Genomic DNA, 18,730 nt, shown 5'->3' with positions numbered 1-18,730 from the left:
CCGCATAGCACAGGGAGATCAGCTGGGTGCTCTGTGACCACCTAGAGGGGTGGGATAGGGAGGGTGGGAGGGAGGGAGACGCAAGAGGGAAGAGATATGGGAACATATGTATATGTATAACTGATTCACTTTGTTATAAAGCAGAAAATAACACACCACTGTAAAGCAATTATACTCCAATAAAGATGTAAAAATAAATAAATAAATAAAATGATACCCTATATCGCTTAGGGATGCATGTATAAATATGTAAAACTTGTACACGTCATATAAAAAATACAAAAAAAACCCCACACACCCCACTAAAACTCAACCTCCACAGACTGAGGGCCCTTAAAAAAAAATGCATGTAAATACATGTGTAAGTATGTAAAAACAGAGGCACGGTTGGAAGGATACACATTGATTTAGCATACTGGCTATATCTCTGGAGAAAAAGATCTGAAGCAAACATGGCAAAATATTAAATCTGGGTGGTAAGTACCCAGCTATGTTAGTCTCTGTATTTTTTTAATGTCTGAAAATTTTCATTGAAAAACTAAGAATGGGATAATAGATTGAAAGTGGTTACTACCTGAAACATATTGCACATTTACTACAGGTATTTCACAACACCCCAAAACTCAGGCACGTCATTTCTCTTTTTTTTTTTTTTTGCGGTACACGGGCTTCTCACCGCTGCGGCCTCTCTCGCTGCGGAGCACAGGCTCCAGACGCGCAGGCCCAGCAGCCATGGCTCACGGGCCCAGCCGCTCCGCGGCACGTGGGATCCTCCCGGACTGGGGCACGAACCCGCGTCCCCTGCATCGGCAGGCAGACTCTCAACCACTGCGCCACCAGGGAAGCCCAGGCATGTCACTTCTTAACGGGGTATTTAGTAACTTGGTAAGTTTTCTGATTCTTCACAACCACCCTAGGTCCCATTTGGTCCCCAAATACAGACAGAAATCTTAAGATTCACCAAGACTGCCCACTCCTATGGAAGACACTGGATTACCTCTTTCAGGGCTCTCAATGTATATGACCCTCAATCCCAAAGAAGTTTCCTCCACCTACCCACTGACTGACGCTTGACTGCTCCCACCCCCAAAACTCATCTGAAAGCTAAGATACCAAACAGCATCTGTAAAAATGCTTTTCTTAAAAGTCAGAGGCACATGCAGTAACTGAGCATGTACTGTTTTGAAGGTCCTCAGCCTCAATGGCCCCACCACCTGCCTTCAATTCAAGACAGCAGCCAGACGGACCCAGCCACTGTCAGAGTCAACTTCACTTACATCATTTAATACCACTCCTCCCTTTCCTCCTTAGTTTATCCTAAACACTTAGTCCTCAGGAGTGGGCTCTCTATGGTGTCAAAACCCAGATCCCCAGCCCCTCATGCTTCCTGCAACATGGAGGGCATTTCCTTGGAATACAGTGTTTCTCAGAGGGTAGGCCACTCTCACGACGTGCAACAGTGTGTTAAATAGCTTCTGCCTCTGGAAGGGAACAAATGAAACCTGCACCCTTGCTTTCTTCTGTTCAGGAAAGACAACTGAAGGGCTGGGAGACTGATATTATTTTAAAACTTTTAAAGAATGCATATTGCTGGGCTGCACTCCAGACTGACTGAATGGTTCTTTGTGGGCATGGGGTATGCGAATCTGATTTTAAAAGCACAGTAAAGTCCGAAAAGCATCACCCCAGAGGATGTTAGTTCTCTAGTCTGATAAAGGACTCAAACCTCACCACCTTTTCTGTATCCCAGAGTCCTAGGTGGCCAAATACCAAACTCCCCTTTCCAGCTCTCCCTTGGTTTGGATCCTGCCTTCCCACCAGGCCCAGCGTTAAGTCTCAGCTCTCTGGAAGCCTTCCTGGATGACGTCAGGGTTAATTCTCTTCTTTCTAATAGCACTCAGTACCTGAACCACTCAAGATGTATTCTGTCTTATCTTTCTCCCCAATTAGACTATGAGGACCTCAGTTTCTGGCAGAGGGCCCAGTGCATACATAATAGCTTCTTAACACTTCAGTGGTTGAAATAATCCTAAAGACAATGGCATGGGAAAGTCAGTGTGAAACACACACACACACACACACACACACACACACACACACACACAATGTAGTACAAAAAGCATTTATTTCATTTGCAAAGGGAGGACCTGGGTTCAAATCCAGCTTTACCCTTTACTGGCTGTGATAAGTTACTGTGAAGACACCAGTATGACATGATATACAAGAAAGTGCTTTACCTTCTGTCAATTGCCAACAGTAGTACGCTGTTACAGCTATTGCTACCCATTATTTCTCTGATCTCAGGAGGTGGTTCATATTATTTATTCCTCTTTAGAGCCAAGAAAGGAAAAACACTGAAACAGGCATTCCTACCATAAAAACACACAGAGAAAGCCTTAGAGACAATTCCCACGGTCTGCCTGCTGGAACCTCAGCTACTCAGGCCTCTGTGCTTCCACCAGGGCAGGGAGGAGGGGCAGGGAAACACTCAGTAACTAGACCGTGCCTGGCACACCCAGGAGGTCTGTAAATGTTGAGTGATGAAAAGCCTGCATACAGAACTTGGGACAAGAGAGCATTCTCACAGTGACCCCTTCCCACCTGCACACCAAGAACTAAGTAGAGTTTTATAGGAGCAAGGTGAGTGAGCCTTAGGCCCCCGAGTGGGTGTAAACTGAAGAACAGCGACAGTCTCAGCTTCTGGAAGTACTGTCAAAGCCGGTCGTTAAAATCATCCTCAAACTGCTCTTCCAGTAAATGAAAAAGCAGCGTGCAGTATCCAGCTGCCTCAGATTAAAGCAGGGGAGTGGGGGGAAATGAGAAACACAGTCAGGATTTCCAATTACTGCTAACATGAGGGTATTCAAAAGGGAGGAAATTAATGGAATCATCAAAAGGCTGGTGATTTCACTTAAAATGAATTAAATCAACCTCAGTCTTTCCCTGTTTCAAAGCAGACCTCAGGCTACTCAGTGTCTGAGCTGCCTGAAAGCCACCCACGCAGGATCAGAGGGGCTAAGTGACGATTAGCCAAGGCTGGGAAATCTCTCATTTGCCCCTTCAGAAAGAGGCTGGAGAGACAGGGTCACACAATGGTTCTGAGGCAGGATGTGCTAATTTTCTCCAGGCCAGGAGTCCTTTAGTCTGCCAATACAAACAGCAGGAAATAAAGGCTGTAAACGGGGTCAAATTCAATCTGAAGAACAGCAAACTCCCCTAGGATGGCAAAAACATTCTGTAACTCACAGCTACCCCAGACCAAGTGGGCAAAAGAGAGAAGGGAAGAAGAAGACTGGGGAGCTCTGGATGTGCCCCTCACACAGATGGCGTATGTAGGGCCTTTGTGACCTCCCCAGGCACACCCCAACCCCTACACACACAACGTACAAACATCAACGGCTAGCTCTGTCAGAGCAGAGTAGTTAAAATGAGCACAGAGGAGGAAGAGAGAGGAGGGCAAAAGGACTATCACACGAAGTTAAGCAGGGAGAAATCAAAGGAAAGGAAAAGAGGCACATGGATACACACCCCTCTATTCCATCCACCAGCAAAGATTTTCACAGGCCTACCATGAGCACTGTGCCAGGCAGCGCGGAATGCAGGAGCACCTGGAAATGAGAACTGATCAGACAGCCTGGGAAACACTGCAGTCGACAAGTGTGATGATCTGGAGTAAAGGGATCAGCACCCAACAAGGATGCTAAGTCATTCCTCTGTGGACAGTTTTATGGAAGCAGCATAACTGTAGAGCCCAGAGGCTCTCTAAAAAGAAAAGTTACTCCAATTTCCAAACTTCTCTAGTTTCACTTTCCAGATGGGATTCTGGTTCAGTACTGCGTGTCAATGGAAGTTTTCACACACATTAAAAACTAAAAAACAGGGCTTCCTTGGTGGCTCAGTGGTTGAAAGTCCGCCTGCCGATGCAGGGGACATGGGTTCATGCCCCGGTCCAGGAAGATCCCACATGCCGCAGAGTGGCTGCGCCCGTGAGCCATGGCCGCTGAGCCTGTGCGTCCGGAGCCTGTGCTCCACAACGGGAGAGGCCACAACAGTTGAGAGGCCCGCGTACCACAAAAAAAAAAAAAAAAAAAAAAACATGTAACAAGCAAGCAGAAGTTCCTGACCCTGCAGAGGAAGCTGTCAGAGAAGGCATTAAAGAATATGCGGTATCTAAGCTCAAAGGGCCCTGGAGCGCTGGTCCAACCCTTACCTCACCACTGAGCAAAGTGAGGGGCCTTCAGTTACTGCTCATTAGAGGCAGTACAGGGGCTGAGGCCCGGGACCCCAGCTCAGGGCCCTGCTCTTCATACCACAGATCCCAAGCTGGGGCAAGACTTTCTAAAATGCAGACTTTCGGAGCTCACCGCTGCCTGAGAGGGCAGAAGAAGAAGTGGAGGGAGGAGATGCCCAAGGTGATGCCTCCAGGGCTGCACCAGGCCTGGTTCCTCCCTCTCTGCTGGATAGTCAGCAAGGGCCAGAACCAGCTGGTGAAGGTAACAAGAGGCCTGCCAGCACCTCCCTTAATCATTTAACCTTTTCTCAGTTTTCAAGTTAGGCTCGTCCACCTGCAGCATTCTATTTCTGAACTTCCTCTCTCCCCAGAGGTTCACGACCTCTCCAGCCCTCTGTCTCCACCTTATCAAATTTGCTCTGGAAGGGTTAAGTGGGCTTGTTCAGCCCCATTGTAAACTGGTGATTCTCAAAGTGTGGTCCCCAGACCATCAGCAGTAGCCTGTAAGAACTCAGTAGAAATACTGATGCAAACTGGAGGTGGAGGTAGGGCCCAGCAATCTGGGCCCTCCAGGGGATTCTAACGCACACTCAAACTTGACACCTAATGGTGCTTATAACGTACATGCTTCAGCCTGTTGCTTCTCTCACAAGTAGGTGACTTAACTGGCACAGCTGAATGACCTGAACTTCAAGCCCAAGAGCCCACGGAGCTGCCACTGGAGGCAGGAGGAGCTTCCCAACTCAGCATCCTCTTCCCCCGTTTCCAAGGTTCAAGGCCTTGTACAAGAAAGTACACAACCTGTCCTTGAAGCTGTGACCAGAGGCTGGAAAGCACAGACTTGGGGAGAAAGGTCTCGAGGACCCTGAAGGGCCTGACCTAGTAATGTGAACAAAACGGAACCTCCCTTCGCCAGCTCTACACTGCTGAGACCAGACTTCAGAAGGGACGACGGTGGACCAAAGGGCCCAGGCCTCTTCCTGACTGGAGAGTTGACATGACTCTGATCTGCCCAGATGCCATCCTGCCCCACGGAGGCTGCAGTACTTGTTCTGCGGGAAAACTGGCCTGGGTCAGACACTCAAGGAGTTGCCTGATCCTGCCTCCGTGGGGCTTTACCATGGGGCCTGCAGAAATGGGCACCTGTTGTGGGTGCCCTGACACACTGGGTCACATCGGGGTGGGGAGTGGGTTTCCGCTGCTGTGTGCCAGGGAGCAGGTACCGTGGTGCAGAATCTGGTGCCTGAGGTATCGCCAACCACAGCCTAAATAGAACAGGACCCGTGTCCAAACCTGCCGTAATTAGCCTTCTGCTTCTCTGGCTTATACCAGGCCCTCATTCCTAGTAGGGACTCTGGGGCTTCCCAGAGGAAAATGGACGTCAGATTTCTAGGCCTCTAAAATTCCTGACTACAACAACCTTGTCTGACATGACCATGTCTGTGAAAAAAAAGACTTTTTTAAAGATCCCTCCATTTCTCCTCTCACTTTCTCTATTCTCAGGAGTGAGGCATTCTCACATCTGGAGGTCCAAGCTTTAGACTCCATAGATTTGAGCTTCAGACTCAAGATTTGGGGCTCTCTTGGAAACTTTAGTTTGATCTCCTGCACAAAGGGGGCTATCATATGCCAGCCTCCTGCCCAGGGATGGATGAAGGATCAACTGGTTAGTATTAACCAAGTGCTTTGAGCAATTCAGAAAAGAGATACTCTCTTTAAAAAAAAAAAAAAAAGAGCACTATAATAATCCTTTCCATTGGAATAGACTTTTATTATTTACCCAGAACTTTTACATATATTATCTCACCTAATCCTATCGTTCACACTCTTAATTATTCCTGCAGGGCCAGGGTCTGCCATTACTGGTTAACAGAATTTCTGTTACTGAAACCGACTGCCAAGTTTCTCAAGTGCCTGACAAATTGTCACTGAGACGGACTGCAAAGCTAAGAACCACAGCGTGGAGAACGGGTTCCTCTGCTGAAAGCCTCTCTCAAGAAACTCGAGACACTGGGACTCCCTGGCGGTCCAGTGGTTAAGACTCCATGCTTCCCCTGCAGGGGACACAGTTTTGATCTCTGGTGGAGGAACTAAGATCCCCCACATGCCACGTGGCCAAACTGGAGACACATCTCTGCCGGAAGGCACAGCGGTTCTCTGCACCCTGAACACATCAAATCACAGAGAGTCCTCACCGCAACAGCTCCAGTCACTGCGGCCTGACCCCAGCTGAGGGGTCCTGGATACACGCGCATGCCCGCGGCCAGCTGCTCCTCTCTCCTCCCTTCCTGAGCATTAGGAACTTCCCCATGGAATTCCTGACGCAGAGGTCCACATGGGGACCCTGTGCAGTGCATCAGACTGGCTGCAATAAGCCATCCTTGTCAGGCACGCCCCCCACGGGTTGGCTGGGCTGAGGTAAGAGGATGAAGGGCCTGTCCTGAGTGACGCCCTGGAGGGGCAGCCTCACTGAGCCAGTCACTTCCTGTTCCCACAGGCAAACAGGAGCCCATTCTTCTCATCCCCATCTTCTCCACAACTTGTACCAAAATCAACACCTTCTGCCAGCCCTCCTTATTTCCCTGTTTAGACTCATTCAACCCTTAATCCATTAACTGGTGTTTGCTTTTTTCTTTAACCCTTTGATCTTTCACATCAAGCTTGTTCCTCCTCCACGCCCCCTACCCCTCCACAGCTCTGAAAGCCAGCTAGGAAGGGCACCTACCTGCCTCCACCAGCATCTTACCCCCTGGGAGCTTCCCCCAAACTGGGCTTCTGGTGATGTTCAGCCCCATCTCTGAACTCTGAGGCTAAGGACAGACTTCATTTTTCTTTTCTGAAACCCCAGCTTCCAAACATACTCCACCAGGGACATCGCTGGTGGCACAGTGGTTAAGAATCTGCCCGCCAATGCAGGGGACACAGCTTTGAGCCCTGGACCCGGAAGATCCCACATGCGGCAGAGCAACTAAGCCTGTTTACCACAACTACTGAGCCTGCACTCGAGAGCCCGCGAGCCACAACTACTGAAGCCCGCGTGCCTAGAGCCCGTGCACCGTATGGAGGAGTAGTCCCCGCTCGCTGGAACTAGAGAAAGCCCGCGTGCAGCCACGAAGACCCAATGCAGCCGAAAATAAATAAATTAATAAATTAAAAAACAACAACAACAAAAAAACATACTCCACCAAAGTAGAAGAGACCACTCATTTATCCAGCAGGGTAAGAGGAAAACCAGTTTAGAGAACAGAGCATATTGGACTTCCAAAGTTTCAACAGAAGTGACACTGCAAGTTCCAAAGGAAGGAAGAGCCAAGGTGAGCACAGCAGACGCGAAGCTAACTCTCTCCCTCTCCTCCCTCCAGACTGCCCCCAACGTGCTGGCTGAGGTGACACACAGTAACATAACGACGGTAACACCACAACCCTATACGTTAAGTATGTTATCCCAATCTCACACCTATGAAAACTGAGGGACACTGAGAAACTTGCTCAAAATTAGACAACATGTTAGTGGCAGAATTAGGATTCAAACCAGCCTGCTTGGTCCAAGAGACTGCATTTTTTTTTTTTTTTTTTTTTGGTGGTACGCGGGCCTCTCACTGCTGTGGCCTCTCCCGTTGCGGAGCACAGGCTCCGGACACACAGGCTCAGTGGCCATGGCTCATGGGCCCAGCCGCTCCGCGGCATGTGGGATCTTCCTGGACCGGGGCACAAACCCGTGTCCCCTGCATCGGCAGGCGGACTCTCAACCACTGCGCCACCAGGGAAGCCCCAAGACTGCATTCTTAACCTTACTATGTCATCTTGTCCCCCTACTTGCCTCCAGGTCTCGGTGTACACTCCTCTCCCTCAGAGAGGCCTTCTACGACCACCCCTATCTGAATCAGGAGCCCCGCCCATGTGTATCCCAGTGCAGCAATGACTTCCCTGATCACAGCAAGTATCTCACAGACTGGAGCTGGCACAGTCGCAGCACTCAGCAGGCGCTCAGCAAATAACTGTGGATAAATCAGAGTCTGAACCATCCCGTCTGCATCCCTCCTGGTATAAAGTACTGTTCCTGGCTGCAACCGCCCACCTCTCACAGGCTGACTGTGAGGACCAACTAGATGTGATAACTTCCAACAAGAGCCAGTCCAGTACTTGGCCCCAGGAAGCCCTTCACGGCATTACCCATCTCCTGCTGTCCTCCCTGCCCGCCTTATATCAACACACATTTGCTAAACGAGCTGATGCCGCTTATGAAAACACCAAACCCAATCTGTCCCAGAGCAACCCTGGTCATTAGGGTTTGGAACAAGTCCATATAGGGCTTGTGTGTCATGATCTGCAGAACTAAGAGTTCAGGTTCCCCAAAGCTAAGTCTTAACGAGCTGCCCAATCCCTTCAAATAATCAAAGACAGTTAAGATTCTAGGAGTTGGAATCCCGTTCATAGGAAAAACTCTCTGACATCCTCCCAAGAGAAAGGACTGAGACCAAAGAGCTCCTGAGAATTCCATTCAGCAAATACACACATAGCCTACTCTCCTTCCTGCAGACCCTATTAATTCTAGTGGTAAGGGGATGGGTGGTGTCTCAGAGAAGGTAACTTTGAATTTGATCTTAAAGGATGAAGTGAAGTACAGGAGGGAGGGGAGGCTGGGATTCCAGCCACAGGAATCTAGCCACTCAAAGAACAGCGTGAGGATAGGCTTGACTGTGCTAGTGTTCAGGGAAGGGGAATGAGGAGTCCCCTTAGCCTTGACTTTAGGGACAGAGGTAGAGGGAGCTGTGGGTGGGGAAGGGAAGCCACACCCATGCAAGCTGCCTTCCCCCCCCCCCCAATGCCAGTATATTTTTAGAGCCAGCACAGTTCTCACATGCATTCCTCCACATGACTTCATTCCCCGTAGGTAATGAAAGCCTTCCTTTCCTCCCTCTTCATCACCTAAAGGGACCCACGCTGGGTTCAAAGATCCTCACTCGGGCTGAAAGTCGGCGCACTCTGTGATGAACTCTTCTGGGCAGCCAGCCCAGTCCCACTCCCTTCCTCTCAGAAGAGCCCCACCACCTGCATCCCCTGAGGCATGAAGACACTTTCACATCCTCCTCCACTCCCAAGAAGGCTGTGGACAGAATCTCACGGGGAACCACAGATCAGGCTGCTGCCGCTCGCAGGGCCGCGGACTCGTCCTGCTTATCCTCACGCACAGGACAGGCCATGATCCTGCACAGTCCTGCCAGGAGTGACCCCCCTCTGGGATGATCACTGGCCTGGTTATAACAAAGTACAAAGGACTGGCTCTGCCCTCAACGAGCTTATATGCAAACACTTAAAAAACCAAGAACAAAGAACACGAACTAAGATCAAGTGGCTCGTGTACAGAAGACTCAAAGATCAGAGACTGACGGGGTCTACTGTGTGACAGGTAGAAAGCAGAGGGCCACACAACCTACTGATGTCACCACCTAACTTCCTGGACCATTAATTAGCAATTCGGGGCGACCGTGCATGGTTTTCAGGAGCCCGAGTGGGGCTGCACTGACTCAAGACACCACTGGGTCCTCTGCAATCTGGCCTCCAAAGTAATGAGACCAACCGGGAAGCAGAAACATCCAAGGCTTCTCTGCGGTCGGCCCCCGTACCTTGCTGTGCCAAGATCAGTGCTCGGCAAATACTGACAGGTGACTCCCCACGCCCACTCAGTCCTTGTCTGGTGTGTGACAATCCCAGCGACATTCTCTTGTGCCTCCCACCATTGCCAGAGTCAACAAGGCTGAGCTGTCAGTACTCCAGCCAGTGACAATAAACACACAGGTCCCGCCCTCTCCCAGGGAGACATGTGTCTACTGCACGTGAAGAACTGATCGTCGGGCCCATTGTATTTCATAAAGTGTCACTAGTTACTCAGAATAACAAAGGCTAGAGCAGAATTATTTTATAATCCTGAGGGAGTACTTGGCCATAACTTCCTGAAACACATTTCCCCTCCTTGGTCGAAACACCTAAAATACTTTTGTGAATTTGAAAAGAAAAAACGCTTTGCAAAGAATAAACCTTGATGAGGATCTGTTTGTGTTCCCTGCACTACTTCCCAGAATTTTGAATGATTAAACAGTTGTACTTTTAAAAGATTTGGCTACTGGCAAAGCTAACAAGTTAAAGAAGTTAAGCAAGGGGAAAACCTTGTCTCTGGGGAAGCAAGTGAATCTAGGAAGGAAAAGGCTTCTTACAAGCAGAAATGCTGTCAAATATAGCTAAGTAGGAGGAGGCAAAAGGACTACCAAAATGGAGAGACGAGAAGAGAGCTCTTAATTTTCAATTCTAATGTTGTATTCTCACGGATGTGTTTAGGAATTCTTTCAAATGTAATCCTTCCATCATACATCACTGTGCTGATGAAATGAAATACCTCTTTAAAAGAACAGACCCTTGGCATCCTCAGATTTTTAAGATTTCAAAAAAACTCTGAAAGTTCCTAACAAATAGTAGCTTTGAGGAATCCCAGCTCTGAGATGCCAACAAGACAGCCTCACGGAAGGGAAGGGCTGGCTGTGAGATGGCCTAGCTGACCCCTCAGCACAAATAGCGCAAAGGGCCACGGCCCCTCTTTTCTGCTTGGCTTCATGCGTGAGATGCCAACATGTGGCATTTGAGAATTAGGAACCTGTGAACTATGAAGAACTCATGCAGTACGTGTCTAACTCTGCTCAGGATGTACTGAACTGAATCCAAGAGAATCCAAGACACACGGAAGAAACAAGGAGCTCCTTCCAACCCGAGCTCATCAGCTTTGGTGTCGTAAGTGTAGACTGGTATCGACTGGTGCTAGAATCTGGTCTTCAAACCTAGGAATTACTTCTTTGTATGCCAGTCAATGTCCTAAGTGCTTTATATATACTATCTTATTTAATCCTCACAACAGTGTATTAATAAGTAAGATTATCTAGTGTCTTCCCTGTTCTAGGGAACATCGACAATGATGTCTGGAAGATTATCCCAGGTAATACAGGCAGCTAGGCGTAGAGGCAGTGTTCACCCTCATCTTCCAGTGAATTCAGAGTTCACGCTTCAGGTTGGCTGAAGGTGCACTGGGTGAACAGGGCTGGGAGAAACCAGCGGCCAGCGCCCCCCTCAGTCACACCACACCATGGCGAAGTTGTCTCTAAACACTGCTGTCCCTCCGGGCCCCAGAGCTAAACACGAGGCGGGCCAAGGTCACTCCTGATCTGGCCCCAGTCCAGGCAGCCAGCTACACCAGTACCAGCCACCTGGGATGGGAGGGCTGCTCACATCCTCGCAGGCTCATGCTGCTGGGGTGACGCAAAAGAAAGGAACCTCCAGTGGGTAAGAGGTGGTCAAAGAATTCATCTGAAAACATACCTAGAATAATTAAAGACTCTGAGCACTAACCCTAGTTGGTTTTTTTTGTTTTGTTTTGTTTTTTGCGGTACGCGGGCCTCTCACTGTTGTGGCCTCTCCCGTTGTGGAGCACAGGCTCCGGACGCGCAGGCTCAGCGGCCATGGCTCACGGGCCCAGCCGCTCCGCGGCATGTGGGATCTTCCCGGGACCGGGGCACGAACCCGTGTCCCCTGCATCGGCAGGCGGACTCTCAACCACTGCGCCACCAGGGAAGCCCTTTTCTTTTGTTTTTTTTAAGCACCCTGTGACCCCCTTTTGTGGAAAGAGTTGGGCAGGTAAGGATAACCTCTAAGCTTGCAGTTAAGGATAGGGTAGTGGGGCACCTCTGTTTGGTAGGTGGAATATGTGTCTAATGAGGGCTTTCACCCAGATGAGAGCCACTGAGGTGTTCGGTCTGGTGGACTCCTGTCTTCTTTTGTTCGAAAGTTACAGTGCAAAGCTCGTACCATGCGTTGGCAATGGTCTAAACATGGCACAACAATCAGCCTGCAGAGGGTAATTTCTCAATGTCTTTTCATGACGCCAGGGTTCAGCAAGCTCTGTAATGACCCATCCAGCCTCCTACCACAATCCCCAGGCTTTTTATAGTCACAGGTAATTACACCATGGAGAGATTACATCACGACGCCAGCAGCTGACAGGAAGATGCTCTGCGGATGTTTTGGGAACTACAGCCGCATTTAGCAAACAATTCGCTGTGGTCCCTATTGTTCCTTTCCAAGAATAGAACTGCCTTGGCAAACCTTGTGCCTAAACTGGGACCCAAACCACCAAGGGCCACTGTAGATAAGAACAGAAACAACCACAGAGGTAAATATGGTAACCCAGAGATGACTCCTGCATCCTATATCCAGGGAAGAAAACAGATGGTGCCTCTCTTCCTCTGTCAAAGTTACCCTCTGAAGGGTGATCTGAGTGCTCCAACAGAGCAACACAAGGAACAGGTCTCAGAGAAGCCTGCCACTCAGCACAGGTAGTACAGTTCTCAGCAGAGCATGGGCAACACAGTCAGACATACTGCACGCAAATCCAAGCCCGCTTCCCCACCTACGACTGAGTGTCTCTGACCAAGTTACCTAACTTCACTCTGCCTCGTTTTCTCACTTGTCAAACAGTTACATGACCATCTAGCTCACAGGCACTCTGAGAACTTCACACGTGATGACACAGAGCCCGACACACAAGTGATGCGCCACAGGCATCGTTTCCCTACCTGTTCTCTTTTCCCAGTTCAGTGTATGTTACCTCTGACTCCAGGTCCCTTCAGAGACCGTGAGGTGAGCCAGGCCACCTGCCAACATCTTTCTCTGCCACCGCAGTGCTAACGGCTGAAGCCGTATCATCCCCTGAGAGCCTAGCTCTCCACATCTTCCATCTTCAGTGAGCACTAAGTGCCTGGCTTTCTCCCTTGGCCACACGGAAATGCAAATGGCTGCCTTCCCTGCTTAGGTGCTTGTGTGATGTTTAACATGGCCGCTGAGTGTGTGGCAACATCTTAAAGGAAAAAAAAAATCAGAAACAAGTAAAATACTAAGTTTTTTTCCAATAAATATGCTCAGAACAGGAAGAGAATGGAAATTAAAAGCTTTTTACATGAGCTAGGTTGAGACCATCAAACTATACAAACATGGAAGGCAAAAGGGATTCCGGAAGTAATCAATCCTTCCTCAACTGGTCAAGTTTGACACCTCCTCGCAACCCCTCATCCCCAGCCCAAAAAGTGACTCTGCATCTCCAGTTTTGTTTTTTAAAGACAGCAGAGGACGTCATCCACAGGAAGTCTCTTGCCCAACATGACTCCACAGGAGGTCAAACACCGTCTCTGCTGCTGTTATTTAGGAATTACGCTGAGCATTTTTATGTGTCAAGGGCCTTCCAATCATTTTTATTACACAACACCAACCTAACATCCTTAAGTTTCTTGTTTCTGTTTTACAGGGCACACAAAGAGGTCAAGTGATTTACCTAAGGCCACACACACAGCAACTTTCTTAAGGTCACAGGTAAAGAGATCTGTGACCTTAAGATCTCTTAAGGAGAGAGATCTGGGAGAGGCTGCTACACAGTTGGGATCCTAATTCCTCCCTAGTCCAAGAAAAGCAAGCTGGGTAGCGTGAGCACAGATCTTATTTTTAAATCTGGTCTTCCCCTGCAGGCTGTGACCAGGTGTGAAGAGTAAGATATGCTTCCTTTTGCCACCCTGAAAAAGGGAACTGTATCAGTAACTCTCTCCATCTCTGCTACAGGCATGACCAAGGGGCAAGCTGAGCCCAATGCCTCCGTAACCACTTCTCTGTTATAACTCCAAATCTCCAGGAACCAGGATGGAAAACTGAACTTTGAACATGACATATGTAACTTTTCCCAGCACTTTACCCCAAAACTCTCAGGTGCCTCTTCATACGTGATTCTTTTTTCTAAACCTGAGCAATTATGGCCAAGACTAGAGGCGCCTGTGGGACTTATGACCAGAGACTGTGCAGGCCAACGCCTCACCGAGGGTGCCCACTGACCTCTGTCCCGTGGGATTCTCACCGTCGCGAATGTGCCGAGACACACGAGCATATCTACTAGAGCTCACTGGGTAACGAGCGCCTCATTTAAAAAGGCCTCTGGAATGGGTATTCAGGGGAAGCTACCGGAGCAGGTAAGAAATGCAGGAAAAGGAAGAGGAGACCTTGCCTGACCTGAATTGCCTTTCCTCGACTTCAGAGTATCTGAGAGCCTTGGTTTCTTGGCAAGCTTGCTTGGCACGCTGCTCAGGGCAGGCACAGCCGTACAGGTGTGCTCTGGGTCTCAGGCCAAGGTGTGGGTACCTCCTTCCCCCAGAAGCCACTCCAGAGAGAGGGAAAAACATCGTAACTTGGTGCACTGGATCGAAGTAATGATGAAACCCCTTCCCCTGCCTGCACCCTGCTCTGTGCCAGTACGTTTGTTTTATGGAGAGTAAAAAAGACTGGGCAGAGGGAGTGGGGTGGCAGGGGAGGAAGGATTCTTTGCAGGTGGGGGAGGGAAAGAAATCAACAGAGCCAACTTTCCCATCCTGGTCTGAGCCCACACTACAGATATATTTTTCCATACTGGAAAATAATAATTCCTTTATTCAGCCAGTCTGGAAGCATCGATCCCTGATAATTGATTTCAGACCTTGAATGGAAAGTTGGGAAGGTGTGGGTAGCTGGAAAATGGGGTGGGGAATGGGAGGAGGAAGGGGGGAAGCCCATAAAAGAGAGAGTGGCGGTGTACAGGGGATGGCTTAATGGAGCTAAAGAGGCTGAAGGCATCAGACACTGAAGGCAGATGCTCTGCCCTCATACTGCCATGTAACATACCAGGACCGCTTCCCCAGCAGAGCCCTAGAAGAGCATGGTGGTGGTAGCGCACCAGGCACTAGGCGAGGTTCTGGTCCAGGCACTGCCGTGAGCTGCCCTAAGGTCCTGCGCCGGCGCACAGCCTCTGAGGTCCATCCTAGCTCTGCCCAGTCAGTCCTTCCTTCCTTCCTACTCTGATAGCCACTCCATTCACAGGCGTTCTTACTGAGCACCGTCTGCTCTGGGCTGGGGGTAAGGTGGCAAACCTCTGCTATAAAGGGTCAAACATTTTAAAGCGCACGTATTTTAGGCTTTGGGGGCCACGTGGTCTGTCAATTACTCAACTCTGCCATCTAGCACAGGTGAGGGAACTGAGGCTTACAGAAGTAGAGACTCGCTCTCGGTCACAGAGCCAGCAAGTAGCAGGACTGGGCTCTGAAAACAGGCAGTGGATTCCAAAGCCGGCACCCGTACCTGCACATTGCACCCTGAACCCTACACCTCCGTCCCACCCGTGACTACAGCCGGGGGAGGGGAGTGGTCACGTCATCCCCGCAGGCTCCTACACCCCCGCCCCCCGCTGGCTCACTAGGCACCTCAGCCACCAGTCCCACGCCCTCAACTGGCTCCCTGCTGTACCAACAGAACAGAAGCCCCCACTCTCTGCTCCCCTGCTAACGGCTCCACAGAGAATCCCTTCTCCCAGCCTTCAGGAGAAACAATGGTATTGAGTCTTCTCCCTCCCACACACAGGAGGCAGGCTGGGGCTCACCTGAGGCAAGTCCGTCTCCAAGGAGGGTGCTAAGAATCACCAGCAGAAGGAACACGCCATGTCCCGCGGAGGCCGCGGCAAACAATGAGGTGCTCTTTGGTGCTATCCTGCCATGGCACATCTTTCATCCGTCCAAGTTATTTTAAAAAGAAAAAATTTAAAAGCCAGAAGTAAGAACACTGAAGTCAGCCCTGGGTAGATTCACCTACAAAAAACAAACCAAAAACAAGGACATAAGTGAAAACTTTAGCCATAAGTTAGTTACAATAGGCACTTTACGGTAAGGAAGCCATAATCACATACAAAGTTGAAAGAATTCTAGCAACTGAATCCCTACTGCCAGGAGAAGAGACAAGCACATAAGCGGCTTTCCAACTCCTCCCCGGGGAAATGCCAAGGCCCGAAGCAAGCTGCCATTGGCGTCAGCATCCGGGCGCCAGATCCTTGCGACGGGACAAGGAGACAAGCGCCGGCTCACCTGGAGATCTGTCAGGCTCGGCAGAGCTTTCAGAAACTGCTGTGGCTCTGCCCTGCTGCCTGCCTTGGAGGCTCGAGCAAAGAGGAGGAGATAGATGGCTGTTGACTCAGAGCTGCTACACCAGAGTCTGGCTTTGCCTTTGCCACCGGACTCAGAGCAAGTTCAACTAACCGAAAAGAAAAAAGAAAAGAAAAGGAAAAAAAAAAATAGAGAACACATGTCTTAAAGGGAGAAATACAACGCCTAGAGAGAAGGAATGCAGCAGCGGGAGCCAAGGGCCCGGGGCTTGGCTGGATGAGCCCCTGAGGACCTGGCTCTGACTCCACAGCCACGAATCTCAAAAATGGACTAATTAATCAAGGCTCACCCAACACACCTGTGACCCCAGAGCCCACATTTGTTGGCTACACTTGACAATGATTGAGCAGAGAACAGGCTGTAACTCTTAATTACCCCACCATCCACTCTAGCTCAGACAAAGACGTAAGAAGAATAGGAACCGGTATCTTAAAAAAATAATAGTAAAATCAGGGATTAAGACTTTACAGGATTTTTTTCTACTTGCCTTCAGGGAAGCAGAAGGGTTGATGATACATTATGATATAGGCCTATTATATTTTAGTTAACCCATGGGATTTCATTTATCCTAGTTTATAACAGGTATTCCAAATAATGTTACACTTCCTTTTTAAATTCCATATACACCTCCTTCTCCAACAAGGCTTTATGTAAATAGATAAAGAAGCCTGCCATCTACAACCCTAATAAAGGATGCCCCTGAGGGATAACACCCAGGCCTGACTTTAATCCATGTATGAAGCCTTGACTCAAGCCTATGCACCCCTTCTGAAGAGAGTTACTTCAAACAGCAGTATGAATTGTCTCAGGCCAAAGGAAAAGCAGCTATGAGGGTCTTCAATGAGAATGAGCCAGGGGCTCAAGAACGGAGCTAGCCACCGGGTCTTTATCCACTACCCCCAAATAGCTGGGACTGTAGCAGTCCTCTGTCCCCAGCTTTTACCCAGATTCCAACTTGAGCCTTTATGGCTGTAGAACAGGGATGGTTCATGGAGAGGTCCAGGGGTGGAGTCTGTGACTGACCCAAAACAGTACACAAAACCATGTGTAAATGTGTGGAATGTGTAAACAGTTTTGTGGCTAAGAATGGTAGAGTCAGAATGCCAGAATTCAAATCTATTTCCTTTATTATGACCTTGTGGCCAAATTACTCTCTTAGCCTCAGTTTTCTCATCTGTAAAATGGAGACAGTAACGATACCATCATCTTCACAGGGTTGATGTAAGGAGTAGGATCAAAGTGCTCAACACAGTGCCTGGCACTTAGCAAGTCCTCAGTAAATACCAGCGGCTGTTGCTATCGTAATTATTAATAAGATCTGAGCGTCGAGGACCTTGGAGGTCATCAGGCTTCACCTCCTCTTTTGACAGATGCCAAAACCAAGGTCCAAAAAGTTAAAGGATATGCCCAGGGCCACCAGCCAGTTAGCAATGGGTCCTTGGTGCTGCCCTTGTACATGCAGCCACAGCAGGTAACCCTACCAGGCAGTCATCATCCCCTCAAGGCAAGAACCAATGGATCATCAAGGATGACACCTGCCCGTGCCACATCACAGCACGTGCACGACAAATACTTCTGCAGTGAATGGATGAGGCTGGATCAGGGTGACACGCAGTGTTCCGTGCCGGCCTGGAGGAATGAGGAAATATTACCCACAGGAGGGGCTGCTAAACAGATTGCTAAAGGATGTGTCTACTGGAAAAGGAAACGGAGACACCAAGTCCAAGTGGCTCAGAGCAATGGAACCCAGCACTCCCAGCAGATGCTAGAGGCAGGGGCTGGGCTAAGTTTAAACTTTATCCTGAAGACCACATGAAGCTTACGAGGATTATAAACAGGGAAGTTACAACACCAAATTCATTTAGGAAGATCACTCTGGCAAGGATTTTAGAGGACTGGCGTGGTGGGGGGCTTACCAAGTGGTAAAGAATCTTACATTTCGTATTTTATAATTAATATAGAGCTCTTTGGAGAACTGTGTGACAATATATGTCCCCAAAATGCACACATTCTCTGACCTATCAATTCTACTTCTATCATCTGTCCTGAGAAATCACGTGTGCAATGATATATATGCAGGATATTCAGTGCATTATTTTTACTGGCACAAGACTGAAGGGTTACTAGTTAAATAAGTTGTCATACACCCACATAATAGAATACCACGCAGTGGTTTAAAAAGAACTGGGCAGTTCAGTCTGTACTAATATGGAATGACTTCCAAAATTAGTATGTGAAGAAAACTATGTGTGTGTATGCATGTATTTTTAAAGGACACACACATACACACACACACCCCTGTATGCACTGGAAGTCTCTCTCTGGAATTGATGCGCAAGAAACTGGTAGCTACCAAGTGCTGTCAGCGAGGGAATCTAGTGGTTAACAGAGAAGGAAGCTCATTTTTCACTGTATGTATCCCCTTTTCATCTTCTTGAGTGTTGTACTTTGTGTA

General features: G+C 48.9%; 1 protein-coding gene across 4 annotated transcripts in view; it reads right to left on the bottom strand.

The window, feature by feature from the left end:
* SUSD6 (sushi domain containing 6) overlaps window positions 1–18,730 on the bottom strand; it is a 93,938-nt gene that overhangs the window by 35,076 nt on the left and 40,132 nt on the right. For 3 of the 4 annotated variants that reach the window (XM_033434217.2, XM_012531657.3, XM_033434274.2), the window contains one exon: window positions 15,720–15,924. In XM_033434217.2, coding sequence (XP_033290108.1) covers window positions 15,720–15,840 — 121 coding nt within the window. In that variant the 5' untranslated portion in view covers window positions 15,841–15,924. Of the gene's footprint in view, window positions 1–15,719; window positions 15,925–16,197; window positions 16,364–18,730 lie in introns of those variants that run through there. The other variant, XM_033434170.2, reaches the window with a different exon arrangement.

Source organism: Orcinus orca, chromosome 2, assembly GCF_937001465.1.
Source record: "Orcinus orca chromosome 2, mOrcOrc1.1, whole genome shotgun sequence".
In the NCBI taxonomy this organism is placed as follows: Eukaryota; Metazoa; Chordata; class Mammalia; order Artiodactyla; family Delphinidae; genus Orcinus; species Orcinus orca.
This window is presented reverse-complemented; position numbering and strand designations above follow the sequence as displayed.